Source organism: Brachyistius frenatus, unplaced genomic scaffold, assembly GCF_029030835.1.
Source record: "Brachyistius frenatus isolate BFR_SWC_R1_liver_20210118 unplaced genomic scaffold, ASM2903083v1 Contig_149, whole genome shotgun sequence".
NCBI classification, from domain to species: domain Eukaryota; kingdom Metazoa; phylum Chordata; class Actinopteri; family Embiotocidae; genus Brachyistius; species Brachyistius frenatus.
The window spans coordinates 429,376-449,174 of NW_027210748.1; the positions used below are offsets into that span (position 1 = coordinate 429,376).

Sequence of the window (19,799 nt, forward strand, 5' to 3'; positions counted from 1 at the left end):
ACAGATGAGCTCTCTAGTGTCCTTTTATTTTTTTTAAAGCATAAATCAGACACTGACTTCATGCCCTCTTCCAGCTCTTTGTGCACCAAAGGACTCAGAGAACAGTTTACCAATCCAGGTGGACTATGACGCCTACGACGCGCAGGTGTTTCGACTTCCAGGTCCTTCACGAATTCAGAGGAGCACCAATTTCAGGTATTTCAATCGTGAAATCCTCAGTTGTTTTTTTTATCATCGTAAGCCCGGTTGAACAGCTGATCCTGCATGTCTTTCAGGTTGGGTCGAGACAAAGAGACAAGCGGGAGGAAGAGTTGGGGCTCAGTGGACGTCAGCACAGGTACAGGTGCGTCCCCTCCTGTTCGCTCAGGAGGTCCCGAGGAGCAGCGCAGCCTGGCCTCTGATGACAGTCTGGGTCCTGTGTCCAACATGCTGCTGATACCCCGGATGCCTCCTGCTCACTACGAAGTGAGCAGCTCTTTGGGATACACCAGCACCAGAGGTAACCGCTCCGCAGCTTCAGGGACAACCCCTGCAGGGGATGTGGTGGTTTCACCATGGTCTCCATCCCATCATCCCATTCCTCCAGTCGTTTTTTATCACTCTGTTGTTCAGAGCTGTTGGAGAAGATGATGGACTCTCAGCGGGACTCCAGCGCCCCGGGCCGGTTCACTGTGGGGAGTGCTGAGTCCACCCTGCACATCCGTCCGGGAGGCTACACCCCGCAGAGAGCACTCATAAACCCCTTCACCCCGTCCAGGATGCCCATGAAGCTCACCTCCAACCGCCGGCGCTGGATGCACACCTTCCCTGTCGGTGAGATCACACAAAAACACACTTTCCGTCATAAAGTCTGAAATTTACAGGAACAAGTGAAGTCCTAGAAAGAGTTTACTTAATGATGGTCCCCCTGCTGCATCAGCAGGATCTTTCTGTCTCTTTCTTAACAAACAACATTTCTGCAGGAAGTTTGCAGTGTTTTTTTTTTCTTCAACCTTAATTTATAATTTAGTGAGTTCATAATGATTGTCTGATCTGTTATGTCCCATCAGCCTGATAGACGGCACAAAGGTTCAGCCCATCTGTCTGCAGTAACTTCAGTATAATGTAGACCAGGAGTCTCCAACGCACAGATCCAGATCTACCAGTAGAGTGCGACCCGGTTCTGAGTAGATTGTGGAAGGTTTGAACAACATGCAATGCTTCCTATACATATGCTTACGATCCATTTCGTTTTTTTAAATTTATTAATTTTTTAACCTGTCCAAAAGAACAATGTTGTTAACGAGATGGATTAACGTTCTCCTCCACTTGTGTCTGCTTTGCACCGTGTGACTGACACACAGAGATCAGAGCACTTTAACTACCGCGACCTTCAATACGCCTGCAGAACACACACACACACACACACACACACACACACACACACACACACACACACACACACACACACACACACACACACACACACACACACACACACACACACACACACACACACACACACACTGAGCTGGAAAGAAACGGGTGCGCATAAATTTGGTAAATAGCATAAATACAATATTTTCCAAATTTGTTTCCAAATTCAAAATAATTATAATGGGATCCCAAAACTCATTTTACATCTCAATAATGTACTTTTTGAATGTCTTACTGCGCTGATTTCTGTCTGTTTAATAAACAATTTCTCAAATTATTCCAGCTTTAGGAATGTGTTTTATTTAATGTTCTCGGCTATCTCAGCAGTAATTTTACATTAATATATTATGTAGTGATTGATCTCATTGCAAAATTGTTTATTTTTCTAGTCTGAGGATGATAATCACCGTCGTCTTCGATCTGGTCCTGATCATTGCTAGAAATACATATAGTGTGACTCATGGTCCTCAGAGGAAACAGGAACTCTGAACTTAAAATGATTTCAAATATCCTCCTTGCTCTTATTCTGTGACCAAGGAGGGTAAAGTTGAATCGCAGGTTTTGTTTAACGCAACACAATGTGATGAGTAACTCCCTGACATGTTCTCTAGCACCATCATCAGTCTAAAATTTACAGTACAAATTTATGATACCGTGAGAATGAACCTTTTATCTGAGGGCCACCCGCATGTCTTAGATTTCTACAATGATGATGGACCTTCTATTGTAAAGAAGTAATTGCCAGAAACTATACTTTTTTCAATGGTTGACATTCATCTCATCAGCAAACTGTGTGTTGATGTTCAGGTCCATCTGGAGAGGCGATCCAGATCCATCACCAGACCAGACAGAACATGGCCGAGCTGCAGGGTAGCCAGCAGAGAGATCCGGCCCACACCTCCGCCGAGCTGCTGGAGCTGGCCTATCATGAGGCCACTGGGAGGTTAGTCCACACATTTCCTTTCAAAACAATGTCAGCCTCATAAAAATATCTTTATTTATTTGTTATTTTACTCTTCATTTAAGGCGAACGGCTTCCAGGCAAGCAGGAGAGAACGGCCTTTACATCAGTGGAGGGATGGAAGAGTTTACTGGAAGTCCAGGGAGCCACAACAGTGGTGATACACCTGCACAAAACAGACACAGTATTTAAACAAGTGTTGTGTAGCTCTACCTTACATGCAGTGACAAAAACTGCAATGGGCATATTAATCAGTCGCTGCATCCTTAACAACACTCTTAACTCTGCTGCTCTTCCTTCATTTTGAATGTGAACCCTGTACAGGAACTCTCACCAACCGCAGCTCCTCATTTCAAGATTTTTCCTCCAGCAGCACCGATCCAAGTGAGTCCAAAAAAACATATCCTTACTTATCATTTGATAGTTGTCATACTGCAGGATCAGGATGCTATTTTAAATCACCAAACTGATGATGGCAATAAACCTTCAGAGGTGTCTTTAACCTTTGGGGGCTTATTCAGCTTCGGCAGGCAGGTTGCTCCACTGGGCCCGTGTATCCAAGGACGCTTACAGGTCATGTGGTTCGGGTTCCCCTCTCCTTCCTCTGTATCCTCACTTTCTCGATCTTATTATTTTCTGTCTTTCTCTGGGTCTCTTCCTGGTTATCTTATTTCTCATAATACTTTATTAGCAGGTCTTAAGTCTGCTGATTAATTCGCACTCCCATAATTTTCCAACACCACGACCTGTTTGTATTCAACACGCCTTCTTTGTATATTCCATTTCTGCATGGCAGCGTTGTAGCATCTATCTCTTGGTTGACTGTAAATCGGTGCTTCTGTCAAACAAATCTGTCTGTTTCACACCATATTTTTATTTTAGATTTTGCTCACCAATCTATGTGTGCATGATGTGATTTCTCTGCTTAAATTCACTCAGTCACTTCACAGTTCACACCCTTGCTGAGCTCAGGACACATTTTCACTTGCTTCTGAGTGATGCTGATTACAGACTGACTGTCACAGAGCCACAATCTGCATGTCTGATCACTGCTCCACAACTACAGGCCCCTCAGGAATCACCAGCATGGCCGATGAGGCCAGTGAAAGTAACACTTCTCTTGTTTTTTTCTTCCCCTCTCTTCTTCTTTCTCCTTTTTTTGTTTGCATCTTCACTCTTTCTTTTCTGTCTTCATGTCTTCATCTTCCCTCTTCCTTTCATTCCCTGTCACCCCCCTGTGCTTGTCCATCCTTGCCACCTACACACATGTACCCCTCCACTTTGGGTACATGCATTTGTCTTTGCCGTGGGGGTGTTTTTTGTTTGTGCGTGTGTGAAGCCCTGCTGCTGTCTGCACCCCCGACAGTGCCCAGCTTCTGCTGCACGGTGGGGGTGGACTGGAAGTCGCTGACCACACCGGCCTGCCTCCCCCTCACTACCGACTACTTCCCTGACCGGCAGGCACTGCAGAACGACTACACTGAAGGCTGCTACGACCTGCTGCCACACAGCGACCTGGACAGGTAGGCCACATCCTGTAAGACTGTCTGTAGCCAATCACTTTGTCCCTGCACCTGGTTAGTGTGCTCAAAAACCCTGTTTCCAAAAAAGTCAGGACACCATGTAAAATGTAAATAAAAACAGAATGCGATGATTTGCAAATCATGTAAATCCATATTTAATATATATTGAAAGTGAGAATTTTTCATTGTTTTATGAAAAATATGTGCTTATTTTGAATTTGATGCCAGCAACACGCCTAAAAAAAATTGGGACAGGGTCAGGAAATGTTGTGTAATGCTAAAAGATACACCTGGAGGAACATCTCACAATCAGGTTACCTGGCAACAGGTAGAGTAACATGATTGGTTATAAGTAGAGCATCCCAGATAGGGGTGAGCTTCACCAGTCTGTGAAACACTGCATGGGCAAATAATTCAGCAATTTAGGAATAATGTTCCTCAACGTAATTTGGGGAATTTATCGTCTGAATCCAGAGAAATCTCTTTATGCAAGGGACAAGGCCGAAAACCAATATTTGATTGCCGCAATATTCAGGCGGCACTGCAGTGGAAATCACTGCATGGGCTCAGGAACACTAATGAAAACCATAGTGTGTGAACACAGATCATCGCTGCATCCACAAATGCATCTCTGGACCTGAGCTCATTTAAGGTGGACTGAGGCAAAGTGGAAAACTGTTTTAAAGGATGCTCACACCAAATATTGATCCAACTTCGTTTTTGTCTTCTTACTGTAGTTTGCACCAAAAATCCTTTATGTTTTCCTGCATATTGTGGAAGTTGTTAAAATTGAAGATGAAGAAAACAAATCCATTAGCACAAGAGAAACCACATCTGAAATGTTTATCTAGAATCACATGTAATTCTTGTGAAAACAAAGAAACAGCACACGGCAAACTACCGTCAGAACGATGAGCCGTCTCGTCGCGTTTGTGTCTCTTCATCAGGCGAGAAGATGAAGCTCCGGTGATGAGTGCATCTCAGGTGTTTGAAGAGTTCATCTGTCAGAGATTGATGCAGGGATACCAGATCATCGTCCAGCCCAATAACAGGAAACTGCCGCCTGCTGTGGCCACACCTCTCGGCAGCAGTCCTCTGTACTCCAGAGGTAAATCAATGTTTCATATAATTAACTTTTTATTTTTTCAAACAGACCTTAATTTCCTCATAAATAAACATGCAGGGAACAAACATTGATGGCCAAACATATTTTAGATGTGAATGAGAAAAATGAGGCTGCATCTGAAAGGTGAAAAAACAGCAAGCACCACTACCGCGCTGATTACCTCACCTTCGCATGACAGTCACAGGACCTCCTGCTTTTTAATTATGGAGCTCATCTTAACAGTTTAGAGCATCCATGCAGCCTGCATGAGATGTGTATCCGAGGCGCAGCTCGAGTTTTAGCATGCGGCCTATTTTTCATGCCTGAGAAACGCAGTTCTCAGCAAAAACGTACGGTGAAAAGATCTGTTGATAGTCATATTAAACATCATACTGGCCACATTACATAACTGACACCTCTCACTATATATCTAGGCTATATCTAAATATGCCCCGTACAAAAATATATACTTTTTTAAAACCATTTTAACAAATTGCATGTTATCAAAAGAGAAAATGGAGGCTATACAGGGGGGAATGGAAAAGTTTAGTGCTCCTGTTGTGCGTGGCACCATGATGTGCACGGAGCAGGAGGAAGCTACATTCTTCGTGAGTATTCAAAGTTTTGCCCCTTGATCAACATCAGCACCTAAATTACTCACAGTTTTGTGACCACTGGTACGTGCACGTTTGCGACGTCACTATGGACCTGAAACGTGAGCAGAGAGTACACATCAAATGTTTGGGGAAAAGAGAGAAGTTGCAGGGAGACAAGTCAGATGATTTATAGTGGTGGGGAGCGACAGTTGTGTTGTTGCGGTTGGGAAACTTGTGCTTTCAACACGCTGTAAGTTAACGAGTGCCGTCGATCCAGAGCTCAGGTTATTTGCACCTGAGGCGTCTGTGTTCTCCCACAGACACCTCACAGTCGAACTCGATGTTGACAGTCTGACCCGGCGGGAGAAAGTCATGATGCACAACGTTGTGTCAAAGAAAACGCACTCGGTCGCAACCCTGACCTGAGGCGTCCTCTTCAGCCTTGGACAGAGACGTTTTGCCCCTCTTGAAAAGCGAATGCGAGCTCTTCGCTTCATTGCTGTCGGCTTTCAGAAGCATTCCAACGGTCTTTGTTGACGATTTCCAGAGTTTGACTCAAAATGTCATGTGTTCTCTCTGCTTATCTACGTGGACAAATCGCAAATGTGCCCATAACAGTGGTCACAGAAGCGTGTGTAACTCACAACAGCGTTCTCTGAACTTTTTAATCCACCCTTGTATGTAACATGTAGTCACAGAAGAAATCCAATGTAGGCTGTAGTTATATGATGTCAATAAGTAAACAACACATGAGGTAAAAAGCAGGAGTTTTCCGGTGTACTCTCTCTCTCTTTCTGTCTTAACTAAATATAAATCATTTTTTAATAATGAAATGAAATCAAACATTCTATTATTGAGCAAACTCTGTTGTGTTCGTGTCTTCTCCAAAGTGTGTCTGTAAGAAACATCCACAGACCTTCTGGGACTGTATGTGCCCGATTTGTTTTGGTGTCTTCAGGTTTGGTGTCTCTTCGTCGAGCAGAGGAGGAGGAGACGGTTTACTGGCTCAGCATGGGACGCACCTTCCACAAAGTCTGCCTCAAAGATAAGATCATCACTGTGACTCGCTACCTGCCAAAGTGAGGGGACCTGACAACACCCAACAAACACACAAACACAAAGTCTGCACTCACATCATATCCCCCAAATGTATAACACATGCGTGATCTTACCCCGATCTCGTACTTCAACGGGTGCTTTTGAAGCTGCTCAATGAAAGAAAGCAGAAATTATGAAATGAAAAAGTCTTCACTTGATTAGGTGTAACTGTGTTGATTTTGAATGCATGAAAACTAAAGGTAGCAAAACGGCAAATAATTCTGAGCAGTTTGCTAAAAGTGATCGATTAAATGGTTAAAAGTGTTATCTCAAAGTAATATATAGTCAGCGAAAAGCACCAGCTGAAATAGAAAGTGATGTTTGGAACATGCCGGCTGGTGTCAGTGAAAAGGTATAGTTGTTTATAATACATAAATATAATATAATAAATAAAAAGTAACGTACAAGCAGAATAAATTCCTGTTTCAGGTCGACTTTGGATGACTTGTGGTGCGTTTGTGCTTCAGGTACCCGTACGAGTCGGCTCAGATCCAGTACAGCTACAGTCTGTGTCCTCCGCACTCCGATGCTCAGTTTGTTTCCTGCTGGGTGGAGTTTGGACACGAGAGACTGGAGGAGTACAAATGGAACTACCTGGACCAGTACATCTGCTCGGCTGGTTCCGAGGACTTCAGGTACGCACGCAATCACGCTCACGTAGAACGTATATTTATATTTATATTTACTCACACTTTCCTCTTCCTCCTCAGCTTGATTGACTCGCTGAAGTTCTGGAGGACCCGCTTCCTCCTGCTGCCAGCCGGAGGGGCTCGGCGGGTGGCAGACGGGGAGGGGCACTGGGACGTGTACGGTGAGGGGGCGGGTGCTGGGATGGGGGGCAGCGGGGATTGGGTCTTGCTGGACGGCTTCATTCGCTTCCTGGAGGGTCTGAACCGCATTCGCCGACGCCACCGTTCAGACCGGATCATCAGAGTGAGGCTCTGCCACCTTACACATTTTCTTAACACTAACACAAATGATACTGTGCTAAAATATATATTCATTTTGGTTTGTATTTTACACACCCAGCAGAAAGGCTGTTTCTTTGTTCATTTAGTGACGAAGTAGCGTCCTTTGATTTGTCATCAGCCGTTACTGTATTCAGTTGCAAATAATAAAACCCCTGTAGCAAGCTTGGTGCTACCGGGGTCTCTCCTGGACACAGATGACACGCTCAGCCGTACGTTCAGGTGTAAAATGCTTTTATTTGCCCGGCCCATACACAATGCACTCGTGTAACCACTTCCTCTCCTGGTCCTCCTTCTCCCTGCTCCCTTTATAAGGGAGAGCTCATTAGTCCACATCCAGCTCAGCTGTGCTCATCAGTCCGTATTCGGCTCAGCTGTGCTCATTACACCTGCCCGGCACTGTTCCCTGAACCACTCCTCCCACTCTCTACCCCCTGCAGCTGAGTTAACCACACCCCGCCACCACAACCCCGTTTCCAAAAAAGTAGGGACGCTGTGTAAAACGTAAATAAAAACAGAACACAATGATTTGCAAATCACAAACAGTTAAGAGGTTCTTGAGAAATCTCTGAATACAAGGGACAAGGTTTTGACAAGGGACCAATATTGGATGGTGGTGATCTTTGGGCCCTCAGGCAGCACTGCATTAAAAACACACTATTCTGGAGTGGAAATCACTGCATGGGCTCAGATAAACTGATAAACTGACCTCCTGCAGTCCAGACCTGTCACCCATTGAAAACATCTGGAGCATCATGAGATGAAAAATACGACAAAGGAGACCCTGAACTGTTGAGCAGCTGAAATCCTATCTGAGGCAAGAATGGGACCACATTTCACTTTTAAAACTCCAGAAACTGGTCTCCTCAGTTACCAGTCGTATAGAGTGTTGTTAGAAGAAGAGGTGATGCAGCACAGTGGTGAACATGACCCCGTCCCAACGTTTTTGAGACGTGTTGCTGCCATCAAATTCAAAGTAAGCATATAGTTTTCATAAAACAACATTTTCTGTTTCAACATTTGACATGTCTTTGGTTTATTTGCAATTGTGTTTGCAATATGTGTGTACATGATTTTTATTCACACGATTTGCAAAATCATTGCATTGAGTTTTTATTTACATTTACAGCGTCCCAACTTTTTTGGAAACGGGTTTGTAGATCTATAAAGGAAGTTTCCTAAATTTGATCTACTTGTACTCGGCACTGTAAAGTGTGAGGTCATGGTGTTTCAGTGAGAGCGTGTTTTAACGCTCACGATGTGTCTGGAGCTCAAAATGAAACCTCTCTCTCTGTCTCGTAGCAGAAGGGCACACCGATGAAAGGTCTGCAGGTCACCAGTCCTCTCCCTCCGTACCCCGCCGAGCCTTCGGGGCCTCCACAAGGCAAGAAAGGCACGTCGGCTTTATCCGCCCTGCTGGAGATGGAGCAGAACCAGAAGTGAGTGTCCGGCTGCCGCCGCTGCTCATCGTGTTCTCTGCACCGCGGCCGTGAATCTCAGTCTTCCCTCTGCTTCCTGTCAGGATGCTGGAGGAGCAGCAGCAGGCCAAGCCCTCAGCGGCGGGCAGCGACGCCTCCGGTGTCGCCACAGCTCCCACATACATAGACAGTCCCCGCAAGGTGAGCGTTATTCTGTTACACTGCTGTGTGTGTGTGTGTGTGTGTGTGTGTGTGTGTGTGTGTGTGTGCGTGTGTGTGTGTGCGTGCGTGCGTGCGTGCGTGCGTGCGCGCGTGTGTGCACGCGCACCACAATAACCTTCAGGCATTAAGCTTCTGCAGAAACATCTTAATTTTGTTTTTATCAGCTGCAAATATTGCGATCAGGAAGTTCTTCTCTGGTGGTGCTTTGGTTTTGGGGCTGTTGCTCTTGTGTCTCTCCTTCCATCTCTATTTCCCACCATGCTGTTGTGTTCCTGCTGCTGGGCTTTGGGTGTTTCATCCTGCGCTTTGTTCTTCCTGTACACGGACAGGACGCTGCCTTTATTTTGGATTTTATACGTAGCCCTCGCTCCTCCTACATCTATCACTCTCAGGTCAGTAATAGGGTCCGCGGGCATCGCTGTGTGTGTTTGTGTTGTTTGTGTTGCTGTGGCTCCTCTAACTCACTCTGCGGTACTGCACGAGCATGCTGTGCAGCGAACACACTCTCTGAGTGGATGTCACGTGACTTTTGACTTGAAGTGCTCCTTCACATTTGGTTTGTTGAGTGTGTACTTGTGTCATGTGTTGTAGTGCTTGCTGGTAGACAGACGCTTCACACTGGGATCAAATGTCATATTTAAGTTAAAGCTGCTGTTGTTTCTCGATTCAAAACCCCTCAGCTGAAACATTTGGACCTAAAACTTATTCAGGTTGTTGAGGTTAGTGGTTGTAGTTTTACCACAGGAAGTAATGTACCAACAAAATCAGGGTCTGTATTTGCAGAAAAGATTTTATTTAACTTTCAATTAATATTTAGTGACAAAACACTTGAAAGTATTTATTGATTGTGTTTAGTTTAGCCAGTTAAAAAGAGGAATGTGTGCTGCCAACCAAAGAGCTGCATCCTCAACAACAACATCTGTCTGTTTAGTCACAGTTTGTGGCCTAAATTCTAAAGCATTATCTTGGAAAGTCATGAAAAGGATTCAATTTATTTCCTGCAGGTAAAGTTTTGAAGTGAACAATAGTTGCATATTCAAAGCTCCTTAATATTTCTGCAAAAGGAGAAAAAGTTGATTTGCTTTTTTGATTTATTTAATAAGTTAAATACAAATTTTGGTGGAAAAACATTTCAAACTTATTTTATTCAGAATAATTTTAAATGTTTAAATGCATGACTTAAGAGAATGTTTATTCTCAAAGGGGTTTCTGTGGACGTAGATTGTGCTGCAGGAGGTTCTTTACTCATGTTTTGTCGTGGAGTTTCAGTCAGCACCATCAGCCAGGCAGCAAACACGTTCACTAATGATCAGAATTAGAATCAGAATCAGAATCAGCTTTATTGGCCAGGTATGTAACATACAAGGGATTTGACTACGGATTTAACTGCAAAAAACAGACAGACATAAATAGACAAATAAAACATAAATAGACGTATATACAACATAGAAAGAAAGAAAGAAATATATACACATACAACAATGGTGAACATTGATAAGATAAAGTCTGGTCCTGGTGTAACTAACACATACTGAAACACTTCTAGACTCACACTCTTTAGATGAATATTTGAAGCCTGTTTCCTGTTTCCTGTTTCTACGCATGCTCTCAGACTGTAAAAGGTCTCTTCACCATCTTACAAAATGTTTTCTCACTTCCCACCGGTGGTATCATACATGCAGATGAGTTGGACTTATGTATTTCCATGTTCATGAGATTTATACTTCTGCTTCATCACGTCTCAGTTGGAGATATTGTACATTAGACTCTCACATTTATCTGACAGCTGTAGTTACTGGTACATTACAAATGAAAGGCTCTGGACTTATTCTAGTGAGTCTCATTAGACCTCCAGCTCTGCAGGGTGTGATGCAATGTCACCAAACTCTTTTCACTCATCAGAATAATTGCAGAGTTGGTGTTCCTGCACTAATACAGTACAAGTACAACTAAACCTGCAGAAGGCAACAGGAGTGAAAATAGCTTGTTAGTTGACTGTAGGAGTGGTGGAGCTTTAAAATTCTTGTTTGGACTGTTTGAAGTGTCGTTGTATGAGCTACTATCTGTACTCAGTGTATTTCCTGCAGTAGCTCAGGGTCACGAGGTAGTTTGGAGAAGCTAATCTATGCATAGAGATGTGCTCTTTAAAAGTAAAAGGTTTCAGTGGTGTGTCCATTCACCTCCACTGTGTTGGTGGGTCAGAAGGAATCAAGGAGACTGACAGTTCAAACCGTCCGTGTGGCTGAATACCACTAGATGGGAGTGACTAAACAGTGTTTTTGTACTGTGGAGAAACCCTGAAAACATACAGAGTGAACCAGCATGTTGAGTGAAGTATGTGTGACTGTCCAGCTGCCCGCTGACACCAGCGAGGCTGCAGATAAAGGGGCGCCGCCCGGAGCGACCGCTGGAGCAGCAGCGCCGCCTGCAGGAGAGACGGCAGCCAGCAGCACAGACACCAGGTGACCTTCAGCTTTATGGAGCAAGGAAGGAAAAATGCTTGTAAAATGATTATAAAAGCTAAAACTGTCAATATGGACACCGTGACGGAAGTTAATAGTCTCTGGGATAGTCTGAGTTTGTCATTAAAATATTTTACTGGTTGATTAATATGAACCATGAATTATTTTGACCTGGTGTCAATGTTATTTTATCCTGTGCCTCGTATGTTGTGGTTGCCATAGTGATAACAGTGAAAAGCTGTGGTTTAGAGCTGATCTGTGATCTGTTCACAGTGGGCAGTCTGCAGTGGGGGGGGCCCTCTCTCTGTCCTCCTCCTCGACGCTGATGGAGATCCTGGAGGCCATCAAACATCCAACGTAAGACCTGTGTGTGTGTGTGTGTGTGTGTGTGTGTGTGTGTGTGTGTGTGTGTGTGTCCTCACACATTTGCATTGAGTGTCAGTAAGAGTTTACAAATCCTCTGAGATGTTCTTGATTTTCTTGATTCAACTCCAGTGAAGAAAAACACTTGTGTAGTTATGTAATCATCTCATTTTATATGTACTGAAACATTTTCTGTAAATTCTGTGTGCGTTAAATACATTTTACTTTGGGTAAAAGTACACGGAAACGGATAAGTGTCTGGACACGGATACGAAACACCTTTTCAGCTGGATGGAACATTCACTTCCTGAGGATCTCTTTATCTGCGCTGTCCATCCTGAACAAGCCTCCATGAATAGATTTATAACTGCAGAAGTTGCCTGAGAATCATCCTGTAATAAATTATTAAAGTTATTTATTAGCAAACAGGAGCAGCTGAAGACTGATTCATTTATAGTGGTGCCACCTCGCCAAAGCATAAAGAAGTGCAGTATGAGCCAAAAACACAGCTAATGTGAGATTATACTTCCTGTTTACCTCCCTCAGTTTATAAGAAGTGTAGTTCCACAAGAGAGTGCGAGGTTAATGGTCATCCTCCAGATCAGAGACACTGTCAACAGTAGTTTGAATCAAAAACAGGCACTTTGGTTTTCATCTTCTGTATTTTAGTATCTTGTTCCATGTACATGTTTTCTGCTCTTCTGATATTTCAGGACAGGTGTCCAGCTGCTCCCAGAACAGAAGGGCCTGCCACTCAACTGCTTCATCAGCGCTGAGGTTGTTCATTGGCTGGTCAACAACGTGGAGGGTGTGGCCACGCAGGGGATGGCGGTCGATATCATGCAGGTAGACGCTCCCTACTTTCCTTTCATTTGAAGAGATGAAAGAAAGATGTGAAGAAAAATGTATGAATGTACAGATTTTTTTCAGATTATTAGGATTTATGGTGTGTTAGTAGAGCAGCACTCAAACTGATGGGTGATGCAGAGACACTAGAAGAAGAAATGCAGGTGGCCGAGAAACAGGTTCAAATGATCAGTTGTAAACAATCTTCAAGGTGAAGCTGAATTATTTTAAAGACAAAACAAAAAAGTAAGTCCAGGAAGTCTGTTGTCGCTATGGTAACCAGCTGAGACATTTTTACATTGTGGTTTATGTGTAAATCAAACAATAAGATATGACATGTTAATACGTGAGCTTGAAAGGTTTTTTTTTCAGCAGATCATTGGCTTTTAACTTTTATCTTTACAGATCTATTCTCCTAGAAAACGTCACAATTCAAAGATTTTTCTTAGAATTTGTTCATTAGGAGTCTTTATGAAGACGCCCCCTGATGACTGATTAGTGTTAAAAAACAACAACTTTAGTGCTGAGAGAATTCCTCTTCATGTAACTTGTGAATCCAGAATTTGTCCCACAAACACAAACAGGATTTCACTGCATCAGGAAGGAAGGTCTTCTTCTCTGGAAACGCTCTTTTGAAAAACAGTTTGTGCGTGCTGACTTTGCTGTCGTGCTGTTTAAGCTGATGTATTGTGCGGAGTGTGTTTCACTGTTGTGTGTGTTTGTTTTGTGTAGAAAATGTTGGATGAAGGTGTGGTGGCCCACGCTTCTGGGGACGCCATGCGCACCTTCGTCTACGGCTTCTACTTCTACAGGATCGTAGGGGAGAAGGACGGTGAATGCATTTCAATAAAAAAGGACTCCATGCTTTTATCTCAAGTATATTTTCCATACAGTGACTCCATAGTTGATGTTATATAACCGGAGAACACGCCTTCTTCCTCGCTGCAGGCCTGACCTCCCAGCTCCCCACCGCCGCGGCGGGCGGCTGGTCCGCCGCGGCGGTGGAGGACTTCGCTCTGTTCCAGAGGAAGTGGTTCGAGGTGGCCTTCGTGTTGGAGGAGCGTCGACCCTGCGACCTCCCGGCCTTCCTCCTGCCGTGGCTGCCGAGCCGGCCGGCCTCCTACGCAAGTAGGCACAGCTCCTTCAGCCGCAGCTTTGGAGGGCGCAGCCAGGCCGCCGCACTGCTAGGTATACCCAGCCCGACCCTCCCGGCCCGACCCACACCGAGGAGGAGCCCCGCCCTCCTCCCTCATCCAGTCTGATGCAAACAGTCAGTCCACCTCTGGGGACGTCTGGGCCCGGTGTCATAAGGTCACACAGTACAGAGAGGGCGCATCTGTTGTCAGTATCTCGGTCAGATATCATAGAACCCATCAATACCAACAGAAACCCAAATTCTACTGATTATTTATGTTTATTATGGCCGATATCCGCTCATCACACGACCCACGAAGGTGTTGAGCAACTTCAAATGAGCCCTCAATCTTCCATGCAACATTTCTCCCACATCTTCCTACTGTCAGGCTCATTGTTGTCAGTTTTCAACCAAACGATACCTCCAGCATGAGGACCACCTCTGAACCGGAGCGCTGTGAGAGTTTCCAGCTGAATCTACGTGTCAGAGAAGAGAAACCGTGTTTAAACTGGAAACAATGAGCTCTGCGTGTACACAACCACCACCACCACTCACCATCCCAACGTCAGTCACAATCATACCATCACCTTCATCAGCGCTCGTCGTCGTGTCCATTTGACTGTGTGACGCAGACGTCCGGGCTCGGATCTCCTCTCGGTGATCTGCACATCTGCATCCAACAGCTGCTGCTGGATTCTCCGGCGCGTGCAGAGTAGATTTGGCTGTAATCCGTCAGTCTGATTTGATGCGATCAAACTTCTCTCCATCTCCACCTTCAAATCGGTGCATGCTGTGTAGTTGGTGTGTAGTAGTAGTAGTGTCCGTGTGGTGTGGTGTTCAGGTGCATGCTGTGGTGTTAGTGGCTGTGGTCCGGTAGTGCTGTGGTGTTAGTGGCTGTGGTCCGGTAGTGCTGTGGTGTTAGTGGCTGTGGTCCGGTAGTGCTGTGGTGTTAGTGGCTGTGGTCCGGTAGTGCTGTGGTGTGCGATGACCTCGGTGTCCTTCAGCGCTCTCACGGCACGTCGTGACAGCGTTTCTGCTTGGGCTTGATTCTTCTTTCACGCGGTCCGTTTAAAGCTTCGTTTGTCACCTTTGACCTCATAACGCTTGCATCCTAAAAGCAACAGCTTCGCAGCATTGATGCTTCTCCAGTTGGACTCACTGTGATGCTGAAATCCATCATCAGACACTTTTTCATGTTATTTGTTCAACCAGGAAAGCTCAGTCTGAACTGCAATAATTCAGACATTCATACTTCTTTATGTTTGATTTAAGACCGTGAGGGGAAAGACTCTGATCTTTACAGCTAAAAGTATTCATGCCATCAGATAACTAAAGACAGCATTAGTAACACACTGACTGAGCTGGTAGTCAGCGTGTGTGTAATCGTTTTATATTTATATCACTAACAAAAAAACAAATCCAAAAGGTCTTTATAATAGATATAAAAGCAAGAACTGCAAAATGGGCAACGAATTTATTTGATTGGTGGATTTAAGAGGCATCAGATTTTTGGGCAACAGGAGATGGATCGAATTTGGACAATATTATTTCCCTCCTCTCTTTCACTGCATTTACTCTTCGCCTCCTCTGTAAATATCGAATGAAGAGCAGAAATTGTCTTTAAGAAAATGTAGGGGAACGTCACCATCAGTATGATGGCAGATATGCAGGTCGATCAGATATCAGAAGGGGTTCTCCCTGCCGACCTGCTTTTACTTTTTAGAAGGTCTCATATGCAGATAGTTTCCCTTTATGACTTCAGTATGCAGCAGTACTAATACAGGATTGAAAACCTCTCATATATATATATATGTATATGTATATACATATATACTGTATATGTATATACATATATACATCATATTCTTTGGAGCAGCTCAGCAGCTACATATAGAAGTCATACATGTATATCTGTTGCACAGCCGCCTCCATGCTGAAAAGTGTTAAACTACATCATTTAGTTTAGATATAAAAGTTTTGATATTGAATGTAAAAAAAAAAGGTATTTTTGATAGATCTGGTGCTGACTTCTTTTGTTTCCCTAGTACAATATAATAATAATAATAATAATAATAATAATATAATACAGTAATAAATTCACTTTGTGAGTACCTGAACAAATTCAGTTTATCAGCAAAATTCCCGGTTTTTTTCTTATGAAAGACAGTTAATTTAGCATCAATAACAACTATAAACCACAACTTAAAAGCAAATATGTAAAAGTTGAGCTAGAAAAATAAGTTATGTAGAAAGTATATACAGTATTCAAGTTGTAGTAAAACCTATAAAATATTGTAAGGCCGCTAAAGTTCAAAATTATGAACGTTAAAAGAATCTTTAATTTCTTTTTATGGCGTTATTAACCCTCCATCACTTTTTCACAGTTTCCTGTTACTTACTTAATCTTGATCAAGTTGTGTAGATCAGATCAGAAGATCTTCAGAAGCTCAATAAATACCTGAACATCTCTGAGCCTCCATCCAGCTCTCATCGCCTCCGCCCGTCGTACTATCCAACTCCTCCTCCTTCTGTCCTCTTGTCTGTCTTCCTCCTCCCGTCTTCCTGTCTGTCCTCCTCCCTCCCGTCCTCCTGTCTGTCTTCCTCCTCCGGTCTTCCTGTCTGTCCTCTTCCCTACCATCCTCCTGTCTGTCCTCCTCCTCCCGTCTTCCTGTCTGTCCTCCTCCTCCTGTCTTCCTGTCTGTTTTCCTCCCTCCCGTCTTCCTGTCTGTTCTCCTCCCTCCTGTCTGTCTTCATCCTCCTGTCTGTCCTCCTCCTCCCGTCCTCCTGTCTGTCTTCCTCCTCCCGGTCTTCCTGTCTGTCCTCCTCCCTCCTGTCTTCCTATCTGTTTTCCTCCCTCTGTCTGTGTGTCCCTCAGCTGCTACAGTCCCGGAGCAGAAGACGGTCACGCTGGACGTGGACGTGAACAACCGCAGCGACCGGACTGAGTGGTGCAGCTGTTATTACCATGGCAACTTCTCCCTCAACGCTGCCTTTGAGATCAAGCTCCACTGGATGGCCGTCACCGCTGCAGTGCTCTTTGAGATGGTGACCGACCTACTGCATCTCTAGTTCTAGTTCTAGTTCATTGTCATCAGTCAACAACAAATTAGATTACAATTTAGATCACATAATGTTGAAACTTTAGTGTTTTTTGGCGAATATATGCTCATTTTAAGCAACTTTAAAAAGTAAAAGGAAGTTAGGGATCGGGGGAAATCGACTTTTACACTGAACTTTAAGGAGTTGTTGTCCGTCAGGTTCAAGGGTGGCACCGGAAAGCAGCGTCCTGCGGCTTCCTGTTGGTTCCTGTGCTGGAGGTTCCTTTCGCTCTGACGTCTTACCTGTACGGAGACCCGCTGAGAGCGCAGCTCTTCATCCCCCTGAACATCCACCGCCTGCTGAAGAACGGCAGCGACAACCTGTTCGAAGGTACCGACGTCCTCTGACCCGATGCTGCCTCCGTGTCTGCGTTTGTAGTTCAGTCATGACTTCTGTCTCCTAACAGGCTTCGAACCAGAGACGTACTGGGACAGGATGCAGCTGCTCCAGGAGGCCATATTGTACAGGTTGGTGTTTTTTTTTAAAAAGAAAAAGATTTCATTATATTTTGTTAAGAAATCATTGTCACTCAACAGTTGTGGTTACCAGGTTTGAAGGTTCGTTTTTACTGCAGAAAAAACACGTTAGACCGATTAAAGACAACAAAACATTCATCATTTTACAGTTTGATATTAAACAATATTGAATATGTATGAATGTTGAAGGAATGAGAATCACAGAATTTTTGTGTTTTTTTGTCTCCAGATTCGGCTTCGTGCACGACAAGTTTTCTGCTTCGACTTTTAATTTCCCGTCTGAGAACAAGCCGCAGTACATCCACGTCACCGGTTCGTCACATCGCAGCACAGAAAGCAGTGTTTCCCTCCGGCTGAGCGGTGACTTGTGACAGGGAGAGAGTTGAATCCAGGTTTTATCAGCCAAACGCCTCGTATGCAGACCGCCGGTTTACTGCAGTACTGTACACCCAATTTATGTGAAATAAGGCATCTCGTTACGCTGCTGCAGTCAAAATATGGCACTTATGTTATTTTCCCAATTTGTGTGCGCTCATTTCATTTTATCTCGGTGTTTTCCTGTAGTCGAAGGTCGCGCACATTTCTTTCCTCGTCTCTCTGTGTTTCTTGAAGGGCGTGGCTCCGCCCCCTTTACACACACACAGAGCGGAGCATAACGAGAGACAGGTGAAGACAACGTTACTTGAGTTGATGACAGCTTTGCTTGTTACGTTAGCACAAGTGAAATAAAAGTGTAACTAATGACGAGATTAAAATATGAACTGACACACATCAACTTCTCGTAGCAGCAGAGCGAACAGGACCGGGAGGGTTGGAGCGAGGGGAGGCCGGTAATCGGGTGGATGTCACCGTTCCTGGGGGGTGCCTACACGTAATGTTGATGCGCTTCGGTTTCTTCTTCTGGCTGGAGAGTTTTACTGCCTTCTGTTTCCGTCAGGTACCGTTTTCCTGCAGCTGCCGTACTCCAAGAGGAAGTACTCGAGCGGGCAGCAGCGTCGGCGCAGGAACTCCACCACCTCCATCAGCCAGGGCCTGTTCGGAGGGGAGGAGAGGGTGGGCTACTACTGGGCCTACAACACCATGCTGACCAAAGCCTGGAGGACCGGCGTGCTGGGCGACGAGCGGCTGGCCGACCGCCTCCTCCGAGACTTCACCGACTTCTGCGCAAACAAGGACGACCGACTGCTGAACTTCTGGGACGGCTGCCAGGAGAAGATGAACGCCAGCGCCCCCTGATGGGACGGAGGCTCTGAAAAACTCTTTTAACTTTTATTTCAGTCTTTACACTGAACAATATTTAAGCTCTTCTCAAACACTGAACCTGAACTTCCACACTGATAACGGTTCAGGTCATTATTCAGACGTGTAAAGCTTTATTTCTTACTTAACTTCCACAAATAAATCAAAACTTATAATTTGCGGTTTGATTTTTTTTATTTTTATGTTACCTTCATTTATTCACCACGTTTCCCGTTTTTTCCCGTTACTTTCTGACATTTTGAAACCTGCCCCTTTTGTTCAGTTTCTGGTTTTGTCTCTCAACTTTAATGTAAAAACTCTCGTCCTGATTGGTTCAGCCAGCCAACTGTCCTGGTTTGTATTTATCAAGTGTATTGGTGATATGAGGCGAGGACAACTGACTGGCTCACCTACTCACCCTGAATATTCATCTGCACACACCGGCTTGTAAGTGTGTGTGAACTGTTTATCATGTTTGTACTGGAGAGGTTGCAGCGAATCAGATATCAGGACATAAGATGACCTCAGGATGATGCTGTTTACACACTGTTGTTATTGTTGTTGTCGTTGTGTTACTCTGAGTCTCTACTATAGAGGTGGACAGTTAGCATTAATCATAGAACCATTAACAAGAGGCGGAAATAAACTGGAATGATCCTTTAATATAATTTCCATTCACCAAAATCACTAAAACAGATAAGTTTGACTTTCCTGTCTGGAAGATGTTTCACAACATGATTTTAAACATCTTTTCACCCAGTTTATGTCAATTATATTTCACTGATAATATAATTAGGGCAAACTGACCTGTTACACAGCAATAAGTTCATGTGGACTGAGTGTAGTTTGTGTCATTAACCAAACACATTACT

General features: G+C 44.3%; 1 protein-coding gene across 10 annotated transcripts in view; it reads left to right on the forward strand.

Moving 5' to 3' along the window:
* depdc5 (DEP domain containing 5, GATOR1 subcomplex subunit) overlaps window positions 1-19,103 on the forward strand; it is a 28,209-nt gene extending 9,106 nt beyond the window's left edge. The window contains exons 20-43 of one of the 10 annotated variants that reach the window (XM_069715863.1): window positions 75-195; window positions 276-499; window positions 613-813; window positions 2,224-2,359; window positions 2,443-2,561; window positions 2,702-2,761; window positions 3,717-3,900; window positions 4,848-5,008; window positions 6,560-6,680; window positions 7,167-7,334; window positions 7,410-7,632; window positions 8,970-9,106; window positions 9,190-9,286; window positions 9,637-9,699; window positions 11,660-11,769; window positions 12,043-12,126; window positions 12,846-12,978; window positions 13,711-13,810; window positions 13,927-14,166; window positions 16,989-17,158; window positions 17,371-17,542; window positions 17,619-17,679; window positions 17,918-18,000; window positions 18,626-19,103. In XM_069715863.1, the coding sequence (XP_069571964.1) occupies window positions 75-195; window positions 276-499; window positions 613-813; window positions 2,224-2,359; window positions 2,443-2,561; window positions 2,702-2,761; window positions 3,717-3,900; window positions 4,848-5,008; window positions 6,560-6,680; window positions 7,167-7,334; window positions 7,410-7,632; window positions 8,970-9,106; window positions 9,190-9,286; window positions 9,637-9,699; window positions 11,660-11,769; window positions 12,043-12,126; window positions 12,846-12,978; window positions 13,711-13,810; window positions 13,927-14,166; window positions 16,989-17,158; window positions 17,371-17,542; window positions 17,619-17,679; window positions 17,918-18,000; window positions 18,626-18,924 (3,467 nt within the window). In that variant the 3' untranslated portion in view covers window positions 18,925-19,103. Of the gene's footprint in view, window positions 1-74; window positions 196-275; window positions 500-612; window positions 814-1,049; window positions 1,371-2,223; window positions 2,360-2,442; window positions 2,562-2,701; window positions 2,762-3,716; window positions 3,901-4,847; window positions 5,009-6,559; window positions 6,681-7,166; window positions 7,335-7,409; window positions 7,633-8,969; window positions 9,107-9,189; window positions 9,287-9,636; window positions 9,700-11,659; window positions 11,770-12,042; window positions 12,127-12,845; window positions 12,979-13,710; window positions 13,811-13,926; window positions 14,167-16,988; window positions 17,159-17,370; window positions 17,543-17,618; window positions 17,680-17,917; window positions 18,001-18,625 lie in introns of those variants that run through there. The other 9 variants (XM_069715869.1, XM_069715864.1, XM_069715866.1 and 6 more) reach the window with 9 other exon arrangements.
* Window positions 19,104-19,799: the final 696 nt, after the last annotated feature.